This window comes from Zingiber officinale, chromosome 8A, assembly GCF_018446385.1.
Source record: "Zingiber officinale cultivar Zhangliang chromosome 8A, Zo_v1.1, whole genome shotgun sequence".
Taxonomy (NCBI): Eukaryota; Viridiplantae; Streptophyta; class Magnoliopsida; order Zingiberales; family Zingiberaceae; genus Zingiber; species Zingiber officinale.
In genome coordinates, this window is record NC_056000.1 from 5,439,826 (window position 1) to 5,457,658 (window position 17,833).

A 17,833-nucleotide genomic window follows, 5' to 3' on the forward strand; every position below is an offset into this window, starting at 1 on the left:
TAATAAGTACAATGCAATATGAAAATATACCGACAGTAATAGAATATGAAGCGCAGTCGGTACTTCTGGACGGAGTGGCATGTTGAGCTAATGAAGACGTGTAGCACGATCCGTACGCAAAGAAGAGCTTTCGAGATGATCAGAAGAGTTGTCCTTGCCTCAGACTTCGAACCTCATTTTATAGGTGCCTTGGGCGTTCGGTCGACCGATCCCTCTGTTCGGTTGACTAAACCCGCTCCCTTCCTTCCCGGTTTCTTCAGTTGGATCAGCGACCTTAGGTTGTTCCCTTCAGGAACCGACCTCACCGTCGCTCCTCCAGTTATTTACCTCACCCTACCTGCCAAACGTTGGGTCCTCCAGACTTGTTTGGACTTTACTGTCTGGCAGTGATTAGGACTTTCCCGGTAGCCTGCACACTTAGCCAAATCATCAGATCATTACAAGACTTAACTTGAACCTTTGACAACATCAAAACTTAGGTTTGATTCTGGTGCAACTTGCACCAACAGCTATGATCCAGGGGGAGCAAAAAGAAAAACAATATTAATTAAACAAAATAAAAAATTTGAAATTAAATTATAAATTCAAAATTCAAAATTAAATTATAAATTCAAAATTTAAAAATCAAAATTAAATTATAAATTCAAAATTCAAAAATCAAAATCAAATTAAAAATTCAAATTAAATTATAAATTCAAAAATCAAAATCAAAATCAAATTAAAAAAATTTGAAATTAAATTATAAATTCAAAATTCAAAATTCAAAATTCAAAATTCAAAATTCAAAATCAAATTAAAAATTCGAAATTAAATTATAAATTCAAAATTTAAAAATCAAAATCAAATTAAAAATTCGAAATTAAATTATAAATTCAAAATTAAATTATAAATTCAAATTTTAAAAATTATAAATTCAAAATTCAAAATTCAAAAATCAAAATAAAATTAAAAAATCGAAATTAAATCATAAATTCAAAATATAGATGGAGGATCCAGAATAGCTGGCACCCCCAACTTAACTACCCGATAGGGTAACTGAATTTAATCTATCCGAAATGGGTAAAACAAAAGTAGATTACCCGGCAGGCTAATTAAGGTTAGAAAAAATGGGCTAGGTTTAACTTGACCCATGGTACTGGTGAAGTTTTTGGATGATAGTACGTTAGGGAAGCTTGGGCATCGCATGTCTAGGAAGATATGGCTTCGACCTGGTGCATTTGGCCAAGTGGAACTGACCGAAACTACCCTTAAATGGATCATAACTAGTTAGACCAAAGTTTAGTATTAAGTTCAATGGGTAGGACTATTTGGAAAACCTCGAAGGCATGGTTACTTTAATGAGTTCCTTGTGACTCACCATAGCCCAGAAGTTTATCCAAAACTTGCTTACTTGTTGAACCCAAAGCTAAACATGAATCTAACACAAAGTTAAACCAAACCCTTAAATTGAACCTCAATTCATCGCACTAAAATTATAGGATTTCCTTGATTGAAAATTTAGATCGGGTGAGATGACTAAGTAATTAAAATCAAACTGATAATTCAAATTAATTTCAAAGTTATTTTAAAACTTAATTTCAAAATAATTTTAAAACTTAATTTAAAATTCTTTTCAAAATTAATTTCAAAATTATTTAAAATCTTTTAAAATTTAATTTCAAAATTATTTTAAAAAATTTTCAAAATCAATTTCAAAATTATTTTAAAAAAAATATTTTCAAAATTAATTTCAAAATTATTTAAAAAAACTTTTCAAAATCAATTTCAAAATTATTAAAAAAAATCTTTTAAAATTTAATTTCAAAATTATTTAAAAATCTTTTCAAAATTAATTCCAAAACTATTTAAAAATCTTTTCAAAATTAATTTCAAAATTATTTAAAAATCTTTTCAAAATTAATTTCAAAATTATTTAAAAAATCTTTTCAAAATCAATTTCAAAATTATTTAAAATCATTCAAAATTAATTTCAAAATTATTTAAAAATCTTTTCAAAATTATTTTAAAAACTTTTCAAATTCAATTTCAAAATTATTTTAAAAAAATCTTTTCAAAATTATTTAAAAATCTTTTCAAAATCAATTTCAAAATTATTTAAAAATATTTTCAAAATTAATTTCAAAAATATTTAAAAATATTTTCAAAATTAATTTCAAAATTATTTAAAAAACTTTTCAAAATCAATTTCAAAATTATTTTAAAAAAATATTTCAAAATTATTTAAAAATCTTTTCAAAATTATTTAAAATTCTTTTCAAAATTATTTAAAAATCTTTTCAAAATTAATTTCAAAATTATTTAAAAAACTTTTCAAAATCAGTTTCAAAATTATTTTAAAATCTTTTCAAAATTAATTTCAAAATTATTTAAAAATCTTTTCAAAATTATTTTAAAACTTAATTTCAAAATCATTTTAAAATCTTTTTAAAACTTAATTTCAAAATTATTTCAAAACTTAATTTCAAAATTATTTTAAAACTTAATTTCAAAATCATTTTAAAATCTTTTTAAAACTTAATTTCAAAATTATTTCAAAACTTAATTTCAAAATTATTTTAAAACTTAATTTCAAAATCATTTTAAAATCTTTTCAAAACTTAATTTCAAAATCATTTTAAAGTCTTTTCAAAACTTAATTTCAAAATCATTTTAAAATCTTTTCAAAACTTAATTTCAAAATTATTTGGAATTCAAAACTTATGTTTTATATCAACTGTAAAGACAACTCTATCTCACGCTCACTTATATGCTAAACATGCTTGTTATGGAAAGATAGGAAAATAATTTCTTTTGACCTCTCATGCTTAGACTCCTGAACTTAAAAAATTTATTAAGACATTAATTAAGGGGGAGTGATTTTGAGTTGGTGTTAAAATTAGTTTTTCAAATTTAGCTAAGTACCTTTTAAAGTTTTTTTTTAAAGGACAAAAGGGAATTTAGCTAAGCGTCTCTCAAAGCAATTGTTTTCAAATGCTAAGTTTTGCTGAAAATGCTAAGTATTTTCCAAAGCATTCTCAAAATTTCATCAAAACAAGTTTGTTTTGAAAAACTGTTAAGGTTAAATACTTAACAAAACTATTATCTTCATAAGTTTAGCTAAGTCTTTGATAAAGAGTATTTTAAAAGTAAAAATCTTAGCTAAACTGAGTCTTGATCAAATTTTTTTTGCTAAACTCCCTCTTTAAAAACTAAGAATTTAAAGTGTTATGATATCACAAAAATTTGCTTAGTTACTTTTTAAAGACAAAAATAACCTTATCTCAACTAAAAGTATCTCTCAAACTAAAGGAAATGGAAATATTAAGATTAATCATGCTTGTACTTTAGGGCTCTGATATCTGATCAACACCTATTAGATAATTTGATTGCTATTTAAGTTGACTCATGCTTGGACTTAAGGACCAACTGAATAAATAACCTAAATTAAAATTTTAGCTACTCTCTCTCTTCAACCTAAAAATTAACAAGTTCTTTTTCAAAAATAAGTATTATTTTATTCAAAATTAAGCTAAGTTCCTTTTTCACTTAAGCTATATTTTCAAAATTCAATGTTTTCAAAAGGCTTAGGTAAGTGATTCATAGAGCAACTTTCAAATTTTTTCAAACTTAGCCAACCTTGAAACCTAACTTTATAAATTCTTACTAAAAAATTTTCTAAGTTACCTTTCAGATAGTTTTGCAAAATTTTGACTCAGTGCTTTCAAAATTTTAGGTGAAAATTAATTTTTTAACTTAACACTTATTTTTTTTCATAGCCTAATTTACTTTTCAAAAAGAAAAATTGAAAATTGTTTTCAACTTGCTTATTTTTTTGATAAATGGCAAAGGGGGAGAGTAGGAAATTCAAAAGTAAAAAGTAAAAATTCAAAAAGGAAACCCTGTATTAAGGGGGAACTTTACAAAAGTTTAAGTGTTAGGAAATTCAAAAGTAAATTCAAAAAGGAAACCCTGTATTAAGGGGGAGCTTCACAAAAATTTAAGTGTTAGCTTAAGTTAGATGCTCATTTGAATTTATATACTTAAGCTTGCTCACTTAAAACTTTTTAATATACTTATGCATTTGTTTTACTTAACTTTGAATTTGGGTTGCCATAATCATAAAGGGGGAGATTGTTGGTGCAGGAAGCATCCGACGATCGAACCCAAGTTTTAATAATGGCAAAGGGTTCAAAATTAAGTCTTGTTGTTATCTAACATGTTGAATGAGTGTTTCAGGAAAGTCCTAACTGCGGTTAGGCAGGTGAAAACCCTAGGGGGTGGTAACCCTAGGTCCTAGGGGGCGGTAACCCTAGGTGGAGAAAAGTCCTATCTGCGGTTAGGCAAAGGAAAAATCCTAGGGGGTGGGAACCCTAGGTCATAGGGGGTGGTAACCCTATGCGGAAAGTCTTGGCAGGTCGATGGCTTCAGGCAAAAGTCCTAGGGGGTGGTAACCCTAGGTGGAAAGTCCTGGTGTCGCGAACCAGGTGAAAGACTGGACTAGCCGGGAAGCGGATGTCCAGCAGAAAGTCCGGAAGCGTCGAGTGCTGAGCAAAAGTCCAGTCGATCTGGAGGATCGCACTGGCAACATGTAAATCTCCTGAGTGGAGTAGGTGAGGACGCGTTCCCCGTAGAGGGAACAGTAGGCGTCGGGTCGACCTAGGGTTTTCGGTCGGAAATCCTGTGACTGTCACGATATTCTTTATCATATTTATACTGTCATTTTATGCTAACTTTGTGCTGCAGGGTGTTTTTTGTGATTAACATATCTTGCAGAGACCAAAGTGCACAATTACCCTCGGATGAACAGTGTCTGAGGCGCCTCCATCGAGTTTGGAGGCGCCTCGGGGGCAAAACATGATCTGGCTGCGAAACCAGCTTGGAGGCGCCTTGGAGGAAGCCAAGGCGCCTTAGACAGAAGACTGAAGGCGCCTTGAAGGGCGTTGAAGGCGCCTTGAAGGGCGTTGAAGGCGCCTTCAGGTCCCAGCATTCAAAGACTTATCGCAGCGAACTGATCGGGATAGAACTTAGCTTCAAGGCGCCTTGGAGCTTGTTTAATGCGCCTTGGACAATGTTTAAAAGCAGGGTTCGAGCAGCACTTCAAAACAACAACTCCTAGGCTTTCTTTCTTCAACGTGCTGCTAACAAGATCATTCCGAGGTGCTGTTGCGACATACCGACGACCTGGAACATCAACTTTGATTCTGTTATTGTCGGTATAATTTCTTTTTGTGCTTACAATTGTAAATCTCTTATTGTACTTTTAACGAACTTATAGTTGTTGCCCACGGAAAGCGATCAAGGATCGCAGGCCTTCGAGTAGGAGTCGCCTTAGGCTCCGAACAAAGTAAATTCCTCTGTGTTTGTGTTTCTTTATTTTATTCCGCTGTGTTTTAATTACTCCGATAGTTTTACGATTCCGATAATCGAAAGAAATAACCACGAGCGCTATTCACCCCCCCCCCCTTTAGCGCGTCTCGATCCAACAGAACATATAGGATTTGGTTCCATTTCATTCCAAGCTCCTATGTTCATCAACCGATTTTAGCCAAGTTTCGATGAAAATCAGTTGATGGACCTAGAAAGCTTGGAATGATATGTGATGATTAGTGGATTCACCCGAGGAGTGTCAAGAGCCAACAAGACAATATGCTTAGTAAGGCCAACAAGACAATATTCTTATTAAGTTAGTAGGACAATATTCTCATTAAGGTCAGTAGGGTAGTATTCTTAGTAATGCCAGCAGAACAATATTTTTAATAAGGCTAGCAAGTCAATGTTCTTAGAAAAGTTAGCAGGGTAATATACTAAGTTAGCAGGGTAATATACTTAATACGGCAAGCATGGAAATATTCGTATTAAGCCAGCATAACAATATTCTTATTAAGATCATCAGGACAATATTCTTAGTAAGGCAATGTTCTTAGAAAAGCCAACAGAGCAATATTATTATTAAGGCGGGACAATGTTCTTAGTAAGGCCAGCAAGACAATATTCTTATTAAGGCTAGTAGAGCAATGTAGAGGTCAACCAAACAATATTCTTATTAAAGTCCTCCAAATGATAAAGGATCAATAGGGCAATGACATGCAAGCCCTCAGGACAATGCCGATAAAGGTTTGGCAAGCTCCCGATCATCTACACATGGCGATCATTGAGAGGAGGAATGCCAAAGATGATTTCCTTAATCCCTTCCTTAGAATACATGTTGACTAGAAAATGGGGAAAAAGCTCTGAGCGCCAGAAAGGTCTCCTCGAACCTTTTTCATTTTACGTGGCAGATAAGGATTGGTCGCTTGATAACAAATCGTCGGAACAACATCCTCACTGACTTAGGCTGGAAGAAGGGGAGAAGAGCGAAGGGAGATGACGTGGAGATTCCCTTTCTGGTGACTACATAAGCATCTGTGATGGTAGTTCCGAGGTACGATGGTCTTCTTCTTCTAACTAGCGGAGGCATCTTTTCTTCTTCATATGCTTCTATTGTTCTTAACTTATCTTCTTGATCATCTCAAATCTCATTATCCCCGCAATCGAAGAAGGCCTGTAGAGGAGGAGAGGAAAAAGGAACCATCAAATTGACGCCTACTGTGGGAAATCCTTATAAAAAGTTACAATGACTCGATCCGGAAGAGCAGCTATGGAAGATCAACCAGAATATTCAGTTAGATTTTCTCACCCTTCATTGCCTAATTCCAATGAAGGTGTTGGATCACGGTGCCCGGCTAGAAGAGGGGTTGAATAGCCCTGCGAAAATAAAAACAACCATTCTCGAATTTTCAACAGAACACTTGCATAAATAAATTAACTAAACAGAAAGTAAAATAAGAGGCAAAGGGTTTTTACTTGGTTATAACTGGAGAGGTTGTTAATCCAAAGAAAGTGTCGCGCTAGAATATCTCCTTCAGGCGGAAAAGCCTCGTACAGTAGTGAAAGTGCAAAAAACAGAAGTTAAACTAACACGGAAGCGCACAAGTGTTGGAATATAAAAATCTTGAGTTGATTGAAAGCTTCTGGATTAAGGTTGTATTTATATCCTTGGTCGGGGCGTCTGGAAGGGGTCCAGGCGCTTAGGAGGGGATAAACTTTTATCCCTTTCGCATCGGATCGTGTTTAACACGATCCTGGTCAAAATTCAACTCCGGGCGCCCGGAATGGTTCTGGGTGCTCGGACCAGTAAAGTCAACAAGGTTGAATTTTGGTTCGGGTCCTCTGCTCCGGTGTTGCTCGCCTCGGTCCTGTTGGTGCAACCTTAGGTCAAGGTTGACCTGGTTGACCAGACTCGAGTTGACTTGACTCAAGTTATGTTTTGATGTTTGACGAGTTATGACGATGTTTGACGTGAACAAAAAAGTTGTATCTTGATGTTTGACAAGGATACAAGCTTGGGAGATTGTGGGTGCAACTCGTGGTCAAGGTTGACCTGGTTGACCCGAGGTGAGTTGACCTGACTCGGAAAAGTCCAAGCAGGGAGCTTGGCACGGGAGAAAGTCCAAGTATGGAGACTTGGCACGGAGAAGTCCAAGTATGGAAGCTTCGCACATGGGAAGACGGAGAGGGCTCGGTAGCTCGTTCTCCGGACTGTGGTCAGAGAGGGCTCGGTAGCTCGTTCTCTGGACCAGATGTGGAAAGTCCTGGTGAGTGAAGTCAGGTGAAAATCCTAGCGAGTGAAGCTAGGTGAAAGTGGAAGTCCTGGTGAGTGAAGCCAGGCATTCGGGAAAGTCCTGGTGAGTGAAGCCAGGCAGTTTGGAAGTCCTGGTGAGTGAAGCCAGGCAGATTGGAAATCCTGGTGAGTGAAGCCAGGTAAAAATCCTAGTAAGTGAAGCTAGGTGAAAGTCCTGGTGAGTGAAGCCGGACAAGGGAAAATCCAGATGGATCAAGGGTGATCGGACATCTGGTGTTGGGAAGTCCAAGTAGATCAAGGGAGTGATCGGATACTTGGCACGAAGAGGAAAGCCCAAGTGGGTCAAAGGGATTGACCGAACACTTGGTGGAGAATTCTAGCAGGTCAAGGGAGTGACCAGATGCTAGGAATGATGAACCAACATGTCAAGGTTGACCGGATGTTGGTGTAGAAGCCTAAGGGTTGGGGAGTTTGGATCGGTCTGGGGACCGATCCAGTGATACACTGGATAGCTTGATCGGTCACCAGATCGATCAGTAATCATCCAGTAGCCTACTGTAGGTTATCTGATCGGTCCGGACCGATCGTGACCGATCAGTGACGATCCAGAGGGAAGCTGATCGGTCTACGGACCGATCAGAGGTTCCCAGATCCGTGGATCGATCAGGAGGTTCCTGATCGGTCCATGGACCGATCGAGAAACGAAGCGAAGGTTAGGAATGGATCGGTCGTGGACCGATCCATAGAGCCCGATCGGTCCACGCATCGATTCAGCCGCTGACGCAACCGCCAGATTTCTTCTGTGTTTCTTCGTTTTCTTCGCAGGTTATAAAAGGAGGGCTGCTGCTGCGAGCCTACCTCTTCTTCTTCTTCTTCCATTGGATTGAAGCTTCTGCTTCTATGTTTGATTCACGGGCTTTGTTGAGCTCGCTTCCGAAGCTTCGCGTGAGCTTCCAGTCGTCGATCAGCTGCTGCGTTTGGGTTGTGAAGTTGCTGCTTCATCGCCTCCGATCGACAGAGAAGGCAAGCGAGTGTTGCATTCATATTGTTGTTTGTATTTGCTTCTTGCTTTCCTTGTACTCCTTTCTTGTTGTTACAAGTATTGTGGCGAGGTTTCTCCACCCACAAGGAGCATTTAGTAGCCGGTTCTCCGGGGACTCATCCACCGACGGATTGATAGGCTTCGTCCACCTTACGGACACGCCGAGGAGTAGGAGTTTATCTCCGAACCTCGTTACATCGGTTTGTTTGAGGTTTGTCTTCTTTCCCTTTCGTTTCTGTGTTTATTTTCCGCTGCGCTAACACGTTTTGTAGAAACGCGACGATTTGGGGTCGGCTATTCACACCCCCCTCTCTAGCCTCCGTACGAAGGATCCTAACAGGTCCGAGTCTTCCGCTCAGGCTCCGCTCACTTGGGTGATTTCAACCAACTAAAATAAGGCTCACCCGAACCTAATTTCGGCCTTCTTGAGCAACCTTCTGCTCTGGCTTTTCGTCCCTCGGAAACGCCGCGCACCTCCTTCTCGTCCGCCCGCGTACTCTTCCGTAGTGTCTCGTACCTCAGACGCACCGAGCCCATCGACTCCCTCCCGTGCCATCCTTCTCGCTAATTGTGTCTTTTGCTCGACTTCCTGTGCTCCTAAGCTCCTGCACACTTAGACACAAGGTTAAAAATACGACAGAACCTAACTTAACTTGTTGATCACACCAAAACAACATTGGGGTTCCAACAATCTCCTCCTTTTTGATGTGAGCAACCCAAGTTAAGCTAGGATAAACAGACATAAAAATGAAATAACTAATATTGCAATAAAGTGTAAAAAGATTAAAAAAAAACATTCTAAAAAATTGGTCTACCTCCCCCTAGACTTATACTTTTCCTTCTCCATCTTTGATCACATAAAAAATGAGGTTTCAAGAAAAATCTAAGGGTGCGTTTGATTCAAGTTATCATGTATAACCTTGGTTATGTGATTACCAGGTAATCATATAACCAAGGTTATGGGGAATAAAACATAATCGAATGTTGTTTGATTCAATCTAGGTAATGCAATAAAAATTTGTTTGTTTGAAGATTTTAATAAATAACTTAGTTTAATATTTTACTATATTACTCTCAGTTACGAAATCAACTATAATAATAATAATAATAATATTATTATTATTATTATTATTATTATTAGTTTACGTTTTTTTTACTTTTTCTTTTTCATATTTTTCTTTAGTTTTTATATATATTTTTATTCTTTTTTATTTTGTTTGTTTTTTTTATGTTTTTTATTTTTTCATTTGTTTTATTTTTTTTAGTTTTTTACTTTTTATTTTTTATTTTTAAAGTTTTTTATACTTTTTTTATTTTTTAGGTTTTTTTTATTTTTTTTAAATTTTTACGTTTTTTAATGTTTTTTGCATTTTTCTATTTTTTATTTTTTATTTTTTTTATGTTTTTTAATATTTTTTTACTTTTTTCCTATTTTTTCTATTTTTTTAAATTGTTAATATTTTTTAATGTTTTTTTTATTTATATTTTTCATTTATTTCTTTACATTTTTCTTTTTTGTCACATTTTTCTCTTATCCGAGAGTATTTTAGATAAAAAAAATTTCGTTAACCCCAGAATTAAGAAAAACCTTAATTTTCCAAAGTTTTCCTATTCCTGGTTGTATGCCCCTTTTGCTGACATGTCGGGTATGAAATATTACTTGAGAATTATCAATTACCTAAACCAAATAGGGTTTTTGTTGATAACCTTAAATGGATAACCAAGATTATCAAGAATAATTCCCAATCAAATGCACCAGTTAAAACTTAGAAAGTTTTGAAAATTATTTCAAAGATTTTTAGAAAATATTTATAAATGAAAGAAGATCTCAAATAAAATTTCAAAGTTGAAAACAAAATTTAAGTTAGACAATTTTGCATTAATAAATATTTTGAAATTTTTCTAAGTTTTCAAAATTTTGAGAATTTTCTAAACAAAAAAATTAAGCAAGAAAAAATTTTCTAACCAAAAAATATTTTTGAAAAATTTATAAGTTTTTACAATCAAAATTAATTTTGATAATTTTCTAAGCAGAAAACTTAAGTCAAAAAATTATTTTTTTTAATTTCCAAAATTAAAAAATGATAAACCTAATTAGTCTTATTAACTAGTCCTAAAGATGACCGGTCCGATCCCACGAAATTTTTCTACCGCCCACCAGGGTAAATCGAGAAGTGCTTATGGTGAATAATCTAGAAGCTTAATATCCTTTGGTTGATGTCCTATTTGAAAAAAAAAAATCTATAAATATATTATAATTAGAGATCAAATCATAAATATCTAAGTGACAACTTAAATATCCTACTAATGTATTATAGTCTCGAGGACTTGATTTAGAAATTTAAGAAACTTGGCTACGTGGCTAGGTGGTTCAGTAAAAAATATAGATTTATTAAACTACAATTGTTATTATTCTCATTTCATAAAATCAAGTGAATTTTTTTATCACAATATATTTTAAAAAACAAAAATAAAAATGGCAGCTTAAATTATATAAATCATAAAAAAACGAAAAAAAAAATACTTTTTTTTCTAAAAATAAAATTAAAGGGTTATATTATTTATTCCGGAAATAAATTTAATGAAGTGGTTATAATATTATTCCATTGAAGCAACTATTATATGATTTGATTAAAGTTTAATTAATTTTGATTAAATTAGTATTACTTTATTTAATTATTACAATTATTTTAAAATTATTCTAATCAATTTATAATGATTTTGTTGAAGTTTAAAATATATATATATAATATATGGAAGGTTCTTTGATAATATACATAATTTAGTAAGTCTTTTTAGTTTTTTTTTCTTAAAAAAACCCTTGTTTTAGGAAATACTATAAATAAACCTAACATTCATGAATAAGTTATTTGACTTGATAAAAATTTGTTTATGTTCATTCAATACCTATAAGATCAACTCACTAAACTAAATAAATAAACTTGAACAATATGTGTTCAACTCATTAATGTTCGTGCATAATGTTCATGTATCATATCCATTAAGTCCCCTCGGGGCAATGCGATGGTTAAGACATGGGGTGTTGTCACATGAGGTCTTGGGGTCGAAACTCGGCGTGACCGAGCATAACCTCCCTCATGTCTTGGCCATTTGCATTAATGGCTAGTAGTCATCCGTGATTTACCTCCTCCGTGTTGGCCTAGGGATGAATTGGCGGGGGCGCTGGGGGCGAGTGAATCACCTTTTACCACATGTATCATATCCATTAATAAAACCTTTATTAAAATGGTAAATAAGCAAAAATAACTTTTAAATTAAACAAATAAATTTAAATTATCAAGCTCAGTAACTAATTAAATAAGTAAATATTTTAAATAATAAAATAAATTTGAATTTAGAGTTTGATAACATCTAAATGGACCCGCTCAAACCAAACTTAAATTCATCAACAATAAATCAAGTCAACCTTGAGTAATCATTGAAAAAATGCTTGATTTATTTTAGACTCAATTTGACTTAGCTTAGTACCTTATTAAATAAATTTAAATATCTCAAAGCTCGGCTCAACTTGACTTGATTTATTCATGACCCTAATTACCTCTTCTATTGTTGTGTGATGAAAGATCAATTTATGAAGTTTGCTCCACTATGCCAGTTTATCATCCAGAAAAATGTGAAAAGTTGTTAAGTTGGTACACAATGGAAATAGAAATGAAATAAAAAATAAAGAAGGGGAGAATCATTCACACAAAATAACTTTTGGTAAAAGAGAGAATGACAAAAAAAAAAAAAAACTCGAAATTCTTTTTTTTTTTAAATTATGCATCTTATTATTATTATTATTATTATTATTATTATTATTATTATTATTATTATTATTTAGAATTCAGAACTTTTTTAATAATTATATAAAAATATGCTTTAATGCATGTTAATTAAAATTTATTCAAATTATGAAAATTTATAAGAGAAATAACAAATGACGATCATAATAAAGATTTGAAATGCACGAACCTCAAACATTAAAAAAAATACTTAATTTTGACTATGATTAAATACTTAAAGTCATCCCAAAATATAAAAATCTAAATTTTGACATAATATCATTTAACAGCAATCATTAGTTAATTAGCTTGTTTACTTAATTAGTAACTTTATTTTAAGATCGATCAAGTTTTGTCCAAAATATATCATATAATTATCTAAAATTATCAAAGATTATAAATGACAATAAGATATATAATTTGTTTTTTTTAAATCTCTTCAATTTTTTTTCGGATAAAATTATTTGAAGATTTGAACACCATAATTTTGATTTAGGTTTAGTTTACCTATAAAAGTGGATAATTGAAGAATAAACTCTACCTAAGGTTAAAAGATTTATTATGGGCTCGAGAAGAGGAGGAGGAGGAGGAGGAGTAGAAGAGGAAGGAGGGGCATTTGGAGGGGTGCGGGTACTAATTTGGGAGGGTGAGCCGAGGTTCAACGCAAGCAAAAGTGACACTTTATGAGTTGAGGGGAACGAAAGTTTCTTTTCGATTGATTTGGACATAGCAAAAGTTGACAAAGAAATAATCTAAATTTTACATTAAGTAAACGGTGAAGAACATCTTGAATTCCATGCAATCCGCCTTACATTAATCCATCCTTTTGGGGGGAAAAAATGAGCGTTACTCTAAAGCCAAGTTGTGTTATGTATTCAGAGCTCAGCCGTTTGTTCCATCTATACTGGACACTTGCAATATATCAAGGTAAGCGATTATATTCTTTCAATTATGTTTACATATTTTGACAAGAAAAATATGTTTAATTTGTGCTTAAACCTTTTTGGGTCAGTGCATTTTTAGTTTCCAAACATGCAAAAAAAATTATCCTCTAATATTATTGAATAATAATTTAAGTTATTAATATTTGATAACACCTATAGTTTAAATGATCTTTAGACACATTTTTTATACATTAAGGGATGTCGTAGCTCCTCAGAGGAAATGTAAATTTCAAATAGTTTTCTTTAGATTATTACTGTTTTTTTTAAGAAAACTTAGAGCTTAATATAAAATTTTGTATTAAGCAATCCGATATGATCCTTAGTTAACCATTAATGTAGTTGGTTGTGTTAGATAACCGTGTTAATCAGCTCATTTAGACAATTTAAGTAGTTGGTCTATCTTATCCTTTAAAATCGTCGTATACAACCACTCATTTTATTTTAAAAATATTTAATTAGGGATTATTTGGTATTTGAGTCAACAAAATCAGAGAAAATTAATTCCAAAAGAAAATATTCCTATATTATTTAAAAAATATTTTTCAAAAATTATATATGCTCGGTAGACTAGATAGTTAAATTGTGGGATTATAGATTTCTATGGACCAAAGAGAACATATCATCATTCCAATTAATTCTTGCACAATTCACAAAACAAACTAAATAATCATTTACCTAAGGGAGGAAAAATATTCTATTTTACCATTGTTATAGTAAAAGATGATTATGTTCATCCCAGATGTCTTTTACAATATGCCCCAAAATTACATAATGAGAGGTAAATCACGGTACCAGTTTATAATCGACCGCCAAGTTGACTAGATGGTGAAAGGAAATTTTTTTTCTGAGAATATGTGTCTATTGGAAATTGATTCATTCCTCATTATAGCAAGCAAAAGTGATACTTGCGAAAAGTGACATTTTAAAAAAATATTTAATTAGGGATTATTTGGTATTTGAGTCAAACAAAATCAAAGAAAATTAATTCCAAAAGAAAATATTCCTATATTTTTAAAAAAATATTTTTCAAGAATTATATATGCTCGGTAGACTAGATAGTTAAATTGTGGGATTGTAGATTTCTATGGACCAAAGAGAACATATCATCATTCCAATTAATTCTTGCACAATTCACAAAACAAACTAAATAATCATTTACCTAAGGGAGGAAAAGTATTCTATTTTACCATTGTTATAGTAAAAGATGATTATGTTCATCCCATATGTCTTTCACAATCTGTCCCAAAATTACATAATGAAAGGTAAATCATGGTATCAGCTTATAACCGACCGCCAAATTGACTAGATAGTGGAAAAACTTTTTTTTTTCTAAGAATATGTGTCTGTTGGAAATTGATTCGTTCCTCATTGTAGCAAGCAAAAGTAATACTTGCGAAAAGTGACATTTTTTAAAAAATATTTAATTAGGGATTATTTGGTATTTGAGTCAAACAAAATCAGAGAAAATTAATTCCAAAAGAAAATATTCCTATATTTTTTAAAAAATATTTTTCAAGAATTATATATGCTATGTAGACTAGATAGTTAAATTGTGGGATTGTAGATTTCTATGGACCAAAGAGAACATATCATCATTCCAATTAATTCTTGCACAATTCACAAAACAAACTAAATAATCATTTACCTAAGGGAGGAAAAATATTCTACTTCACCACTGTTATAGTAAAAGATGATTATATTCATTTTAGATGTTCCTCATAGTCTGTCCCAAAATTATATAATGGGAGGTATATACAATACCCGTTTATACCCGACTGCCAAGTTGACTAGATGGTGTAAGGGATTTTTTTTCCTGAGAATATGTGTTTGTTAAAAATTGATCTGTTCCTCATTGTAGTAAATCTGTCATCCTCTAATTAATTGGATATCTCGTGAAGACTACTTTGCCTATGTTGTACTAAGTTATAAGGTAATATCTAAGTCATCAGATGCCACAAATTTAATCTCCTTTCCAAGTTTTGTAATCCCATTTCAAATGGAGTTACAAATTCTCAATTCCTAACGATCACAAAATTCCATACAATCACATAAATTCCTTAAATAATTATTATCACACTTACACCCCTTAGATACATGCAAATGAAAAATCTAGTTAAAATGCCATATATATAATTCTCTTATTAGAAGCATAAGCTTGGTAGGTCACTTAAGTATAATTTCCATCCCAAAGAAAAACATTAATGATATACTCTTATAAATCTGTTTCTTTTGTGTAGAATTAATTAATTATAACAAAGCTATATATATTACATAGGCTATAAATATATTTTTTTTCCGTTTCAATTATGTCAACAGGAATTGAAGAAATAGTTTAATAATATATACAAAAGGAAAGCATGCATGCTACTCTTATATGATGATAATTATAGGTGGCACCACAACTAGGCAAATATTATAAAAAGTGCAAGGCTACAAGTTTATGGAGTACTATAAGCCAAATATGTTCTTACCTAGAATGGCCCTCTTCCCTTTAACCTATCTCCTGATCAGTCTTCACTTTGTTGTGCCAGATCACCTGCAACACATCTCGAGGCAAAAGTGAAAAACTGCAGGTAGAATAATTAGATGATGGCAAATGCAAAATGGAACTCATGCAACCTCACAAACATTACACTCAATTCTTACAAGGTTCTTAATTCGCCACATTTCATCTTACAGTTCCTCCACATCCCACACGAGATCAACCAGTTTCTAGCTAGCTAGATATATAAAATGAGCAACAATTTGGAAAGAGTTAATTAAACAGGAAGTGAATATAATTATCATATCATGTAATTATAATTAGGTGTTGTGGATTGATTGAAACGCATGATATAATCGATCGAGCAACTCTTCTTCTTCTTCTTCTACCATGGTCCTCCGGCGTTGTTGTTCATGAGGCCAGTCCAGAAGCCTGCGGGCGGAGGAAGCTCATCGCCTTGCCTGTTGTTATTTTCGTCGAACAGTTGGTGTGCCACATTAATGCCACTTGAAGGCACCACTGCCGGCTTCATGTCGTCCGCTAGCGGAAACAGCAGCTTACCCCCGCCGCCGTACCCTCCGACGTTAACTCCTCCGTCCATCGGAAAGCTCATGGACGGTGGCGGTCTGATTAGCTCTTGCACTCCGAAGCCCGAGAGGTACTCCGCCGCGGCCGATGGCGCGGACAGCATCGGCAAGAAAGGCGAGAAGTTTGAGCAGTGACCGTTAATATAGTTGTACTCGACAGGCGGCACGCATTGCTGCGGGATTCCGGAGGTCGTGGCGGAGAGGTTGAGGTACTCGGCAGGGGATCTCTTGGGAGTATTGATGGCGGTGGCGGAGGAGGAAGAAGAAGAAGAAGAGGGTTTCTTATTCTTTCTGGAGCCGCCGCCGACGGGGACGTTGCGGAGAGAGCCACCCTCGGTCCAGTACCGGCGGCAGGCCTTGCAGAAGTAGCGCGGCTGCGTGAGGCTGTAGTTGTTGTAGTAGCAGAACTTGGTGTTGCCGGAGTTGCACCGGGGGCACTTCAGCGGCGGCTTCTCCTTGCGCGGCGGCCTGACCGCCCTGCTATTCTTCATCTCCGCTGTCTCCGGCGATCTCAACGAGGCGGCGGAGGGCCCGAATTCTTCCATGGCCTTCCCCAGCGCCATCCCCTGCCATAAGGATCGACCTCCAAACCATCAGAAACCAGTCAAGTAAGCTGGATCATTATTTATCATCAAAGCTTTAACTATATCAGAAGCTCTGCGCAAGAAAGAAGCAAACGGATGCTTTTCATGTCAGCGCACCGCACCGCACCGCACCGCACAGATAAAGGCAATTAAAGCAAACACAGAGATAAAAGGAAGGGGGAAAAGGCAGAAAAAGAAAAGCAAAAGAAAAGTAAGCTGCTGCCGCTTTGAAGGATTAAAGACGTGGATCGATCCGGCGCCAATAAATTCCGGGAAACAAAAGATGAACACCAACTCCCAGCTGAAAACAAATTAACAAAGAAACCTGAGGCCACTGCGTTGTGTCCATGCCAAGCTCCAGCCTCTCGACGATCCGGAAGATGGAAAAGGAAGGAAGAAGGAAGGAAGGAAGACGGAGAAAACCCTAGGTAGCTGATAGAATGATATGGCGTGGTGGTCTACGATTGCACTCATATGGTATGCGAGGTGGTGGTGGTGGATGACGAATCCACTATCGTATGTTATTTTTGTTTAGTGTGGAGTTAATTCAATTAAACCGGGTATTTTGTCCACTTGCTGTCGCATGCAGTTAATGTGCGCATGTGAAGGGAAGGGGGGGAGGAGGTGCAGCGCACGTGTGAGGGAGGCGAACGGCACGTGCCAGGGACAGTATGATGGAGGACGCGCTGGGCCGGGGCCCGCTTTGTGCGCGTGAAGGGGACAACGATAGTGGCAGATGAAGACCTTGAAGCTGCCTTGTTTGAAAAAGATGTGGATGAAGCATGAGCGATGGGGATTTCCTCTGTTTA

The 17,833-nt window shown here is 34.5% G+C and overlaps 1 protein-coding gene across 2 annotated transcripts; it reads right to left on the minus strand.

Moving 5' to 3' along the window:
* Positions 1 to 15,958: 15,958 nt before the first annotated feature.
* LOC122012252 (dof zinc finger protein DOF1.6-like) lies at positions 15,959 to 17,520 on the minus strand. 2 transcript variants are annotated; one of them, XM_042568729.1, is made up of 2 exons: positions 17,350 to 17,520; positions 15,959 to 17,006 (listed from the first exon to the last, which is right to left on the minus strand). In XM_042568729.1, the coding sequence occupies exons 1-2, from the start codon at positions 17,371 to 17,373 to the stop codon at positions 16,239 to 16,241; spliced, it is 792 nt and encodes a 263-aa protein (XP_042424663.1). In that variant the 5' UTR covers positions 17,374 to 17,520; the 3' UTR covers positions 15,959 to 16,238. The 2 variants fall into 2 exon arrangements, with proteins under 2 accessions (XP_042424663.1, XP_042424664.1); XM_042568730.1 differs by lacking the exon at positions 17,350 to 17,520 and adding an exon at positions 17,085 to 17,178.
* Between the last annotated feature and the right edge of the window lie 313 nt (positions 17,521 to 17,833).

What these genes read in the sequence shown, in the direction of transcription:
- LOC122012252 (XM_042568729.1), bottom strand. Translation starts at nt 17,373, where the DNA reads ATGGACACAACGCAGTGGCCTCAG. An exon ending in ACACAACGCAGTGGCCTCAG is followed by an intron (nt 17,007 to 17,349) that starts GTTTCTTTGTTA and finishes TCCTTATGGCAG; the next exon opens with GGGATGGCGCTGGGGAAGGC.